General features: G+C 37.1%; 1 protein-coding gene across 6 annotated transcripts in view; it reads right to left on the minus strand.

Moving 5' to 3' along the window:
* Nucleotides 1–12,014, minus strand: part of HELZ (helicase with zinc finger) — a 266,896-nt gene that overhangs the window by 204,297 nt on the left and 50,585 nt on the right. For all 6 annotated transcript variants that reach the window (XM_007482771.3, XM_007482772.3, XM_001379116.4 and 3 more), the window contains exons 3-4: nt 8,962–9,189; nt 5,561–5,597 (exon numbers count right to left, since the gene is read on the minus strand). In XM_007482771.3, the coding sequence (XP_007482833.1) occupies nt 5,561–5,597; nt 8,962–9,171 (247 nt within the window). In that variant the 5' untranslated portion in view covers nt 9,172–9,189. The remainder of the gene's footprint in view (nt 1–5,560; nt 5,598–8,961; nt 9,190–12,014) is intronic.

Here is a 12,014-nt window from a genome sequence, read left to right on the forward strand (position 1 = left end):
ATATGTTTTAAAGGGAAACAAAGAAAAGGAGGAAGAAAATAATGATGACATGGAGGAAATGAAGAAAGAAATGAGATGTGTAAAAGACAAGATAGCTAAATTAGAAAGGGGGCATGATAATGAACCAATGATACTTGCCCCTCTCCAGGAATCTAATTATCAATCCATCATCTGCCACTTCTGTGGGAAGACGGGCCACAATACAGTATAGTGTAGAGCTTTTATCAAGTTTATAGGAAGGAATACTCAGTTTAATAACAACTACAGAAGTGATAATTATAGAAATAAATATAATTATGACAATGAAAACCACAACTTTAGGAATGATGACTATAGGAATAGATATTGGGAAAATGATAACTCAAATGAAATAACTCCACAATATATAAAAAATGGTGCTCGTCCAAAAAATACTAGAGGTGCTAATGCCCCTCAGGGGGGTGCCTTTCAGGGAAGCGCTTTTCAGGAGGATGCCCAAGGAACTTCCCAAACACAATGAAGGTGTCCGGAGGGGTTAGGGGGAGGAGCTGGGGCACAGGAATCAGAGGATACAACCTTTGATTTCCTGGACCCTGATGTCCTACTACCCGTTGTCCCTATCCACTATCCCCCCATACTAATGAACCCCATGTTACTTTAAAGGTAGGTAACACTTATTATGATTGTCTATTAAGACACTGGAGCTTCCTGGTCTGTATTAAAGAGAACACCTGATTTACAATGTTATTCTGTTGGCTCAGAGAATGTAATGGGAGTATCAGGAATACCCCAAAGAGTTAAAAGACTTCCCCCTAGAATGGTGTCTGTAGAACCACTAGAGGTACAACATTCCTTCTTTTTGATGCCTGACTCCCCTTTAAATTTGCTGAGGAGGGACCTTCTATGCAAACTCAGAGCCACAATAACTTGCTCCCCAGATGGTTCCTTATCATTGGAAGTACCGGAGGAATCTTTAAATTTACTCCCTGTAATTCTCTCACAAAGTCAGGAGAAAAAAGAGCATTCCACCTTTGCAATACCTGAAGATATACCGGAGGCTCTTTGGGCCACATCTTCTTCCGATGTCGGCTGTTCCTGTGCAGATAAAAACTAAATATAGCCCACCTCCTTCCATTCCTCAGTATTCCCTCTCAAAAGAGGCAATTACCCCAGTAATTAACTCATTAATTACACAGGGAATAAAAATCCCTTGTAAATCTGAATACAATACACCCATCCTGCCTGATAAAAAACCAAAAAGAGGGCCTGATGGCAAACACCTCTATAGACTCCTGTAGGATTTGAGGGCTGTGAACAATCACATTATAAAGAGACACTCTATAGTCTCCAATATCAATACTATTATTTCTTCTATTCTTAGCACAGCTACATACAAGGAAAAGAAAATGATCTTTGTTTCCAATGAATGATGTTTGAAAATGACCAAATAAAATAATGTTTAAAAGTTTTTTTAAAAAAAAGGACCTACATGAACTGATGCAAAAATGAAGTGAGCAGAACCAAGAAAACATTGTACACAGTAACAGCAATTATCACATGATGACCACTTATGAATAACTTAGCTATTCCTAGGAATACATTTATCCAAGAAAATCCTCAAGGATTCATGATGGAAAATGCTATCAGCTTCCAGAAAAAGAACAGATAAGGGTCTGAATACAGACATACTATATTTCACTTCATTTCTTCACTTTTTGATATTTTACATTATTGCACATGTAAAATTATCAGATTATTTGCCATCTCAGGGAGGGAGGAGGTAAGGAAAGAATGAAGGGTGAGAATTTGGCTCCAACTTAAAGAAAAGGAAGATAAAAAAATAATTTTATGTAATTGAGATAAAAAATAAAATATTAGTAAATTACAGGAGAAAAAAATATTTTTAATCTATTCCTTTCCCACTACTATGTACTAGCTCTTACTGAAATCTAGCTTTCCCCTGATGACAAAACCTCCCTTTCCAATACTGCCTTTACTCATTTCTCCTCAGCTCACCAAAACAGGAGAGTTGTAATATACCTTGCTCCCCATTACCACACACAGGCCCTCCCTATTCCTCATCAATAACTCCTTTCTTACTAAGTAACATCTCTCTCAATGGTCATTTTATTCATATCTACTAACCAATCAAAATCCTATTACCTACTGTCTGCACATCCTCATATCACTCACTTTCCTTCCTCAATGAGATCCATTCTTGGCTTACAATTTTTATCTCCTTCCCAACTCCTGCCTCATACTAGGGGACTTCAACAAACATAATTATCTTCTCTCAAATATCCTAAAGCACACAGATCCTCAACCAATTGATTTCACTTGTGGTATGCCTAAACCACCTCAACTGGACTCAAAGATTGTCATTCTCTTGATCTTACCATCAACCACAAATATACCAGGGACAAGCACAATGATTCTGAAATCTCCTTATCTTATCATAATGTATTGCATTTTCACTTTTTTCACTGCCTTACAAATAATCCCATTCCATCAGGCCTCCTCCAACAGATTGCCCCATCTGTCATCCCAAATCACTTTTTTTCAACCTCTCCTCTATAGGCTCATTCCCTCCTACCTATGAATATGCCCATTTCTCCCCAAACCTGAAAAATCCTCACTTCAACTTTTTATCACTATTATCATCCTCTATCTCTGCCCTTTATAGCTAAACTCCACAAAAAGGCTGTCTACAAGAGGCCTCTATTTTCTCTCCTTTCAATCTCTTGTTAACCCCTTATAATCCATCTTCCAATCTAACAATGCTCTCTCCAGAATAATTATGGTCTCCTGATTGCCAAATCCAATGGCCTTTTCTCAATTCTCTTTCTCCTTGACCTTTCTGCAGCCTTTCACACTGCCAATCACGCTCCTTCTTAATAATCTCTTTTCTTTAAATTTTCAAGACACCAATCTCTTCTGTTTCACCTCCTACCTATCATATCATTCCTTCTCTGCTTTTCTAGATCCTCCTCCAAATCATGCCCTCTCAACCTGGGTGTCCTTCATTCTGTCCTGGGTCCTCTTTCCTCTCCCTCTATACTACTTCACTTGGTGATCTTACTGGCTCCCACAGATTTAATTACTATCTCTACGCTAATGTTAATCAAATCTATTTTTTCTGCCCCAATCACTCTGATGATTTCCAATCTTGAACCTCCAACTGCCTTTCAGATATTTCCAACTGGATGTCCGGTATATATGTTAAATTCAAAATGTTCAAAACAGAACTTATCTTTCCCCGTAAACTGTCTCCACCTTCTATTTTCCCTATTATTATAGAAGCTAACACCATCCTCCCTGTCCCTCAGAGTCACAACCTAGGAATCTTTGATTCTTCACTCTTTCTCATTTCCCATCTTCAAGCTATTGCCAAAGCCTGCCAATTTCCCTTTTGTAACATCTCTAAAATACCCTCCAATTTCTCCTCCAACACTAATGCAATCCTTCATCACCTCATATTCTGATTATTGCAATAGTCTGCTGGTGAGACAAACTAGCTCAAGTCTCTCCCTCCCCTCACCCCCAATCTTTCTGTCTTTCAGCCCCCGAAGTGATTTCTTAAAAACATCTGGCCACGCCACTCCCCAAATCAATAAATTCCAATGGTTTCCTGTTGCTTCCAGGAACAAATACAAAATGCCATTTGGTATTCTAAAGCCATAATCTAACTCTCTCCTTTTCCAGTCTTCTTATATCTAATTCCCTAATACATACTCTTTTATCCAATGACACTGGCCTCCTGGCTGCTTTCATCACTCTACACCAGGAATTTTCTCTAGCTGTCCCCCATAACTGGAACACTGTCTCTCCTTGGCTTCACTACTGGCTTCCTTTAAGTTCCAACTAAAATCCAACTTTCTACAGGAAGCCTTCCCTAACCCCTCTAATTCTAGTGCTTTGTCTCTTACATTTCCTATTCGTCCTCATATGTTATTTGTTTTGTATATACTTATTTATGTGTTATCTCCTCCATTAGCTTATAAGCTCTACAAGGGCTTTTACCCCTTTTTTGCATCCTTAGCATTTAGTACAATGCCTGGCAGGTAATAGGCATTTATGTCTACTGATTGATTGGAAAGGCAACACCACTAGGTCCACTTAATGTCAAAGAGACCTACTCTGACCAAATATATCCTATTGCTCCCAATCTCAGGATAAGGCCAAGATGGGCAAAAGGTATAAGCCCATAGGGAATTATCCCTACTCTGCTTCCAACTTCATTTTTTAATAGTTGTCATTTCCTAGGGCAACAAAATTAAACTAGGATCAGGAACTAATAACAATGCCATGCCCCCTCCTGTTTTCAACAAGAAGCTCTAACATTTGGCCTTCTCCCTTCTATAGACACATAGCTAGTCCCTTATTATTTAAAAAAAAAAGAAAAGAAAATTTGTTCCATTTAAGAAAGGAGGAATACCTTTTAGAAAGACTTTTTAAAAAACTAAAGTAAAAAATGTTTTAGTAACAAGAAATTAGCTAGAAAATGCTCTTAATCAAAATTCCTTAATGATGCTAGATAAGTGAGATGTTACTACAATATCTAACCCCTAAACCCAGATAAAAATCCTGGGATGATTATGAAGGATTCCTGAATTAATTTTTAAGTTAGCAATGAAACAAGAGGAAACATATTCCCATTTTCTCAATACTCAAAGAACAAGAATCTTATTAACTGAAAACTACTGCCAATAAAAGGGAATAGAATATCAGACCAAATATTAATCTCATCTTTCTTCCAGGAGCATTTTAAAATAGGAAAAATTATACTATTGGGCAATGTTGGCATATTCTTTAAACTCATCAAGTTGAATTACATCTATTCAACATAAGTAATTAAAATAAAAATTTATCTGTGATCAAAATCCTCTATTTGATAGGAACAAGATTTACATATATACTATCTCTGGTGAAGCATAAAAATCACGTTCTAAGAGACATCAATTACCACAGCAAAAAGGTTGTTTTGGGGTTTTTTGCTATTTTAATCACTTTTGAAATTGATAAAAGAACAAAGAAAAATGCACTGCTAAATAAATCTAAAACAATTCATACTCCATTAAATAAACCCACCATTTGCCTTTGCTCTTTTTCCACCTAAACCAGTATACTTCACATCAAGATCTATATTTTCATATTCCATTCTTCCTGAATCCAAAGACCCAGTCATATGGGAAAATAGGCAATTCCTCCTCAGAGCTCTTGCTCTAGGATCCATCCTAGTGGACTGGTTATTGTGTGGAAACTAAAACTAGTTCACTTAGCTCACAAAAGATGACAAACTGTAACTCTGCTTCACAGCTGATCAGGTAATTTATCTTATCTTACCATCTACCTTCCCCCAATGTCCCTATCTCCTTGCCTTTTCCACATATTCAAAATAAAATTCCTTCCCTGGTCACCTTTCTCTTTTATGTATAAGACATTGAGGGCAAGAACTATATCTTATTTTTTAATGCTTGCATCCTAGCAGTTAGCACAAGGTCTGCTGGTACATACTAAATAGTAATTGCTTTTTATCATTTATTCAATTAAGGAATTCTAGAAAGTTTTTATTTCAACATACCATGCCTACAATCTTCGTCAGCTTGTCCATAGTTCTTCTGTAAGGCAAAAAATGTAAAGTGTATTATTTTAAATTTTTGAAGAATAAGAATTCATTTCATAGGTTTCAGCAAAGAACATAAAATTCAATACTTTAAAGTTTAATCTTGCAAATAATCTTCATGGAAAATGGTTAAAAGAAATGGAAGCTGCTAGGTAGTACAGTAAACAAAGTAATGCTTATAGAGACCAAAGACCTGGGTTCAAATCTGGCCTCAGATATTTATTATATATGTAGTTAAGTAAAAAAACTCTCCCCAGTAAAATGGGGAGAATAACATCGACTTCCCAGGATTGTTATGAGGGTCAAAGGAGATAATATTTGCAAGGTGTCTTGCAAACATTAATGCATTATATTAATGCTTGCTATTGTGTTCTCAATAATAAATATTACCACAGTTATATCAGTATTGTAAAAGAGACCATAGTAATGGACATGGTTCAAAAATGTTACTTGGAGGAAAAAATATTTACCAAACAATTTTTGTACCAACCAACTCACATATCTACAAAAAGCCAATGTGATATGCCAACTATATTTCACATTTCATTAAGAAGTATGTAATTTGAATTTGTTACTCTTAAAATCTCTGATCCCCAGCAAAACTCCAATTCCCAGCACCCTACTCCCTTCCTGTCATCATGTGCTGATGTGGATAGGAGATAAATTCAAGGGAGTTCCATCTCTTGGCCTTTTTTTCCTTCCTGTCAGTGGCTTTGGTGGAGTGGGGACTTTTGAGCAGGTAGAAAAACTTAGTCACCTGGTTCTATTTTGTCAGACAATAAACTTTATAACAATAATTCTTGAAATATTGATATTAAATTAAATCCTACATTTATTGATGACCAGAAGTGGGGTTCAGAACCCTTCATTCTCTCTGAGTAGATTGGTTTGAAAAGAAACCATGTTTCTCCTACCCCATCCCCCATCGCCACAACTCCCAATTCCACCCCCACCCCCAACTCTCTTCAGAAATTTCCTGGCATTGCTGATGCTGCTGCCAATCCAGCTTCCAAATGCTAACTCAATGGGTAGTCCCAACAGCCTATTCCTGCCTCCCTGCCTGGATGGTCCTTGAAGAGTCATTGCTCCTCCCACTACTGCTCCTCCCGCTGATTGGAACCCCTCTCTGGAGGCTTGGAAAGTATAAATTCCTCTTTCCCTTACATTGCCAACAGCTTAGTGCTTGCTCGCTGTTTGCCTTGGAAGCCCAGGTATGTTTCCCTTGGGCAAGAGAGCTTCTACCCTCTGAACTCCCTGTCCACGTGGCAGGGGAAGCAAGCAGGGAAGCAACCAGCTCCCTGTTGTTTTACCCCTAGGGGGAAGAGGAAAGAAGGTTACTCTTCCAAACAGGAAGTAGAATTGCTAGCATGGCTCACTCTATGAAAGAACAGTGCATTATCTATCTCAAACAGCTCCCAGTTGTAGGATGTGTTTTTTTCCTACTCTTCTGGGGTGCACTGGTCCTTGCGATTATCATGAATAATCCTGAGATTCAAGGGAGAGATTCATCTCCCTACACCCCCCTTGCCATTCTGGACTTCTCATTCTCTATAATACACCCGTATGGCATTCCTCCACACTATGTTCAGTGCAGAATTCTCCCTCATTATGGGAGATTTCAGAGCTGTGACCAAAAGGAACCTAGATGGACAATGATAATGGGGAGGGGAAGGAACCTTAAAGAATCTAGAGGTGAATTTTAAGCCTTTTCAGACTCCATTGTTTTATTTAAAAATCCCTGTGTCAGAATTGGAAAAAAAGGACTCATGAATTCAGTGCTTGTATCCTGTCACATATATTGTATTTCCTGACTGCTTGTTTTAAGATTTTATTTTGTTAAGTTCTGTTACACTGTCACTTTAAGTTACTGTGTTTTGACAATTAAGCTATATGTGCTGTTATATTGTCTTTATTTGTACCTCCCCATAATACTGGACTGGGGAAGATACCATTATAAAAGTACCTTTGAGTTGTTTGTAAGAAGAAGTTTGAGTTCTTTGTAAGAAGAAGTAAGGGTCCATTTAGTAGCTAAAGTAAAGTGTTATAGCACTAATCCCCACCTCCGCATTTTTAAAAATGTAATGGATGAGACACATAAAAACATGCCTTTTACAGCTGTTACAGTCTCATACCAGAGGAACTGGGAAGGTTTTCCTAGGGAGTTGTACCCCTGGATGACTCCCAAGAGGGAGCATTTCCCAGGAAGCTTAAGTAGCTTCTGGATAAAAATTTTTAACTCTTCAGTTTAATCTACCTCCAACAGAATGATCTAGATTCTTAGTGATGTTTTAGACCCAAAAGATTTTCTTGAATTATCTTGAATTAGAATGTTTTTTATAAAGGTGTTTTCTTAATGAAAATTAATGTTTCCTGAGTTGATCCATGCGTTTGTTGATACCCTCCTCAGAGGGGATTGTATAGCTGTAATAAAATTCTAGTTTTATAAACTTTATAAAAACTTTATAAAAAAGTTAAGAAACTTGCTACCTCCTAGAATCCAGGAACTGATCTGCTTGGAGAAGGCTCCATGGAGACACCTGCAGAAACCTCACACTGCACCAAAAGATCCAGAATGAACTTTGAGTTGTAGTGAAATTGAACTGTGGGGGGTTGTAACATTTATTTTGTATGTATACTCTTATGCTGAAAGGGACTACCCCCCCAATTAGCTTTTTTCTCAATGCACCTCGTAATCATTGGTTTGGATCTCTTTCCCTTTTATCCCCAAATTATTGTAATTTATAAATTGGTTGTTTATAAGATCCACTGGGGAGACTAGTCTTCCAAAGGCTCTCAGGGGTGATTGTGTAATTTGAATCTGTTACCCTAAAAACTCTCATCCCCAGCAGAACTCAAGATTCCCAGCACCCTACTCCTTCCTGTTGTTACATACAGACGGAAACAGGAGATACATTTGGTGGAGTTCCATCTCTCTGCATCTTTTTCCTTCCTAAGGTGGCTTTGGTGGAGCAAAAATTTTGAACAAGTACAAAAATTTAATCACCTGGTTCTATTTTGTCAGATAATAAACTTTATAAAAATAATACTTGAAGTATTGGAAATTAATTTAAATCCTACAGAAGTCACTGTAGGGCGCAGGTGGGGGCCCAGAGATGGGAGGTCCTGGGCTTAAATCTGGCCTCAGACACTTCTTAGCTGTATGGCCCAGGGAAAGTCACATAACCCCTACTGCCTAGCCTTTACCACTCTTCTACCATAGAACTGATACTTATTATACTGATTCTAAGACAGAAGGTAAAGGTTAAAGGAAAAATAAAACAGGAAGGCACTGTTACTTTTTTCCATAGGATACATTAAATACCTACAAATAGACACTATAATTATTAACATTTACTCACAAGTTGTAAGAATGAGGCAATTCTATACAGAAGACTCTCAATTTTTATGCGTTCTACTTCCAATGGACATGTCTCTGTGAAGTTTGCCAAAGAATATTGGCCAAGGGAAAGAAGGGCCTCTGTGCAATGTCTCACTGCCACTTCATAGTCCTGTCTTTTAAGAGATTCACATGCTTGTTCACATGACTTTTCAGGTCTTCTGTCTGCCATGACTCAGGGACAAAAATCCTAAAAGGAAAAAAAAAAGATTGAGAGAAAGTAGTAGAGAAAAGTTGAGAAAAATCAAGAAAAAGAAAACAGCATTATTAATCATAACTAGTTATTTATAGAATGAAATCATCATCATCATCATCATACCCAACATTTATATATTTATATATCTATGCTTATCTTCAATCTCTAACTGCCTTTCAGACACAAACTGGGTATACAGTATATTAAACCAGAGTACAAAATTTGAACTTATTAAATTTCCTCCAAAATCCTCCCCATTTCCTACATTTCCTATTACTGTAAAGGGCATTCAATCTCTCAAAACAACTTAGTAGGAGTCATCCTGGATTCCTCACTCTGTCTAACGCTCCATATCTAAGTGTGGCCAAAGCCTGTTGATATCACCTTCACCTCTCTCAAACACACATTCTTCTCTCCTCTGACACTGCCATCACTGTGATGCAGGCCTTAATTACCTCCTGTTTGGATTATTGATGGAACTGCCTACCTCAGGTCTTCTCCCCTGCTCCAGTCCATTCTTTCAACCACTAAAGTGATTTTCCTAAAGTGAAAGTCTGATCAAATCCCTACTCAATAAACCCCAATGACTTCCTACTGCCTCCAGGTGCAAATACAAATAACCTTTGATATTCAAAGCTTTTCATAACCTTGTGGCCTCCTCTCTTTGCAGTCTTCTGACATTTTAACACCTGACATACTCTTGTGCGTATGTGTATTGGTTTTGTTCTTGTTTCACTTTTGTTTCATTGTCTCCAGGTTGTTGTATTTTCCTCGTGTTAAATTGTATGTACATTATTAGTACATTAGTTGGCTATGTTTGTTATGGTCCATTGGAATGTTTGATCTCCCAAAGGATCACCGGGGGTTTATGTGAGTTTCAAAATGTTGTGGCCATGTGGAAGTACATCCCCCAGCTGCTTCAGGGGTCCCTCCTACTCCCTGGAATAGGATTGGTCTTGAATGGACCAATCCCATCCTGGAGGAGGGACCACGTACCCCTACTTCTAGGAGCAGGATTGGCCTATATAAGGACCACTCCCATGCCTAGGGAGTTCTTGCTCTTTTATGAATGAGGGTGGTAAATGGGGTTAGAAAACAAGTGAAAGTGGGAGTGAATTCAGCCAGGGGAAACTCTGGTTGCTAAGCTTTTAGAAATATGAGTGAGATAAGAGTTTTTCCTTTTAGCTTTCTTTCCTCAGTATATATCACCAAACACATATACACATACATATACATATATATATCTTAAACAGGCTCTGCAATGTACAATAAAAGAGACTCATTGAATTAAATTTGGGAAACTAGATAGGACTTTTGAAGAATCCAAGCTGCTCCCCTGAACAAAAATTCATTTTTTTTATTGTTAACATTTCTCCCTATGATGCTATATGGCTAAGAAATCAAATCATATTATACAGAGGAAAAATGAATTGTAGGTATAAGTAGACTATAACATGTTAACATTATGCCAACAGCGAAGAAATGAGATGAAATGTATACTATGGAGACCTGATCAAAAGGGATAGGGAAGGTAAATATATTCTGTTAAAAGGGAATATAGACAATGAGGAAATATCACTAATCAACATGTATGCACCAAATGGTATAGCATCCAAATTTCTAATGGAGAAACTAGGAGAATTGATGGAAGAAATAGGTAGTAAAACCACATTAGTGGGAGACTTGAACCAACCACTATCAAATTTAGATAAATCAAACCAAAAAATAAATAAAAAAGAGATAAAAGACGTGAATGAAATCTTAGAAAAATTAGAGTTAATAGACATAGGGAGAAAAATAAATAGGGATAAAAAGGAATACACCTTCTTCTCAGCACCATATGGCACATTCACAGAAATAGATCATACACTAGGTCACAGAAACATGGCATTCAAATGCAGAAAAGCAGAAATAATAAATGCAATCTTTTCAGATCATAAGGCAATAAAAATATTGATCAGTAAGGGCACATGGAGAGCCAAATCAAAAATTAATTGGAAATTAAATAACATACACTCCAAAATCGGTTAGAGAAGAAATCATAGAAACAATAATTTCATTGAGGACAATAACAATGGTGAGACATCCTTTCAAACCTTATCGGATGCAGCCAAAGCAGTACTTAGAGGAAAACGCCTATCCTTGAGTGCATATATTAACAAATTAGGGAGGGCAGAGATCAATGAATTGGAAATGCAAATCAAAAAACTTGAGAGTGAACAAATTAAAAAACCCCAGAAGAAAACCAAACTAGAGATCCTAAAAACTAAGGGAGAAATTAATAAAATTGAAAATGATAGAACTATTGAGCTAATAAACAAGACTAGAAGCTGGTACTTTGAAAAAAGACAAAATAGACAAAGTACTGGTCAATCTAATTAAAAAAAGGAAAGAAGAAAGGAAAAATTAACAGCATCAAGGATGAAAAAGGGGACCTCACCTCCAATGAAGAGGAAATTAAGGCAAACATTAAAAACTACTTTGCCCAACTATATAGCAATAAATATGCCAACCTAGGTGATATGGATGAATATTTACAAAAATATAAATTGCCTAGACTAACAGAAGAAGAAATAGTTTTCTTAAATAATCCCATATCAGAAAAAAGAAATCCAACAGGCCATCAAATAACTTCCTAAGAAAAAATCCCCAGGACCTGATGGATTCACAAGTGAATTCTATCAAACATTCAAAGAACAGCTAATCCTAATACTATGCAAACTATTTGACATAATAAGCAAAGAGGGAATTCTACCAAACTCCTTTTATGACACAAACATGGTACTGATTCCAAAGTCAGGCAGGCCAAAAACAGAGAA

The sequence above is a fragment of the Monodelphis domestica genome, chromosome 2, assembly GCF_027887165.1.
Source record: "Monodelphis domestica isolate mMonDom1 chromosome 2, mMonDom1.pri, whole genome shotgun sequence".
NCBI classification, from domain to species: Eukaryota; Metazoa; Chordata; class Mammalia; order Didelphimorphia; family Didelphidae; genus Monodelphis; species Monodelphis domestica.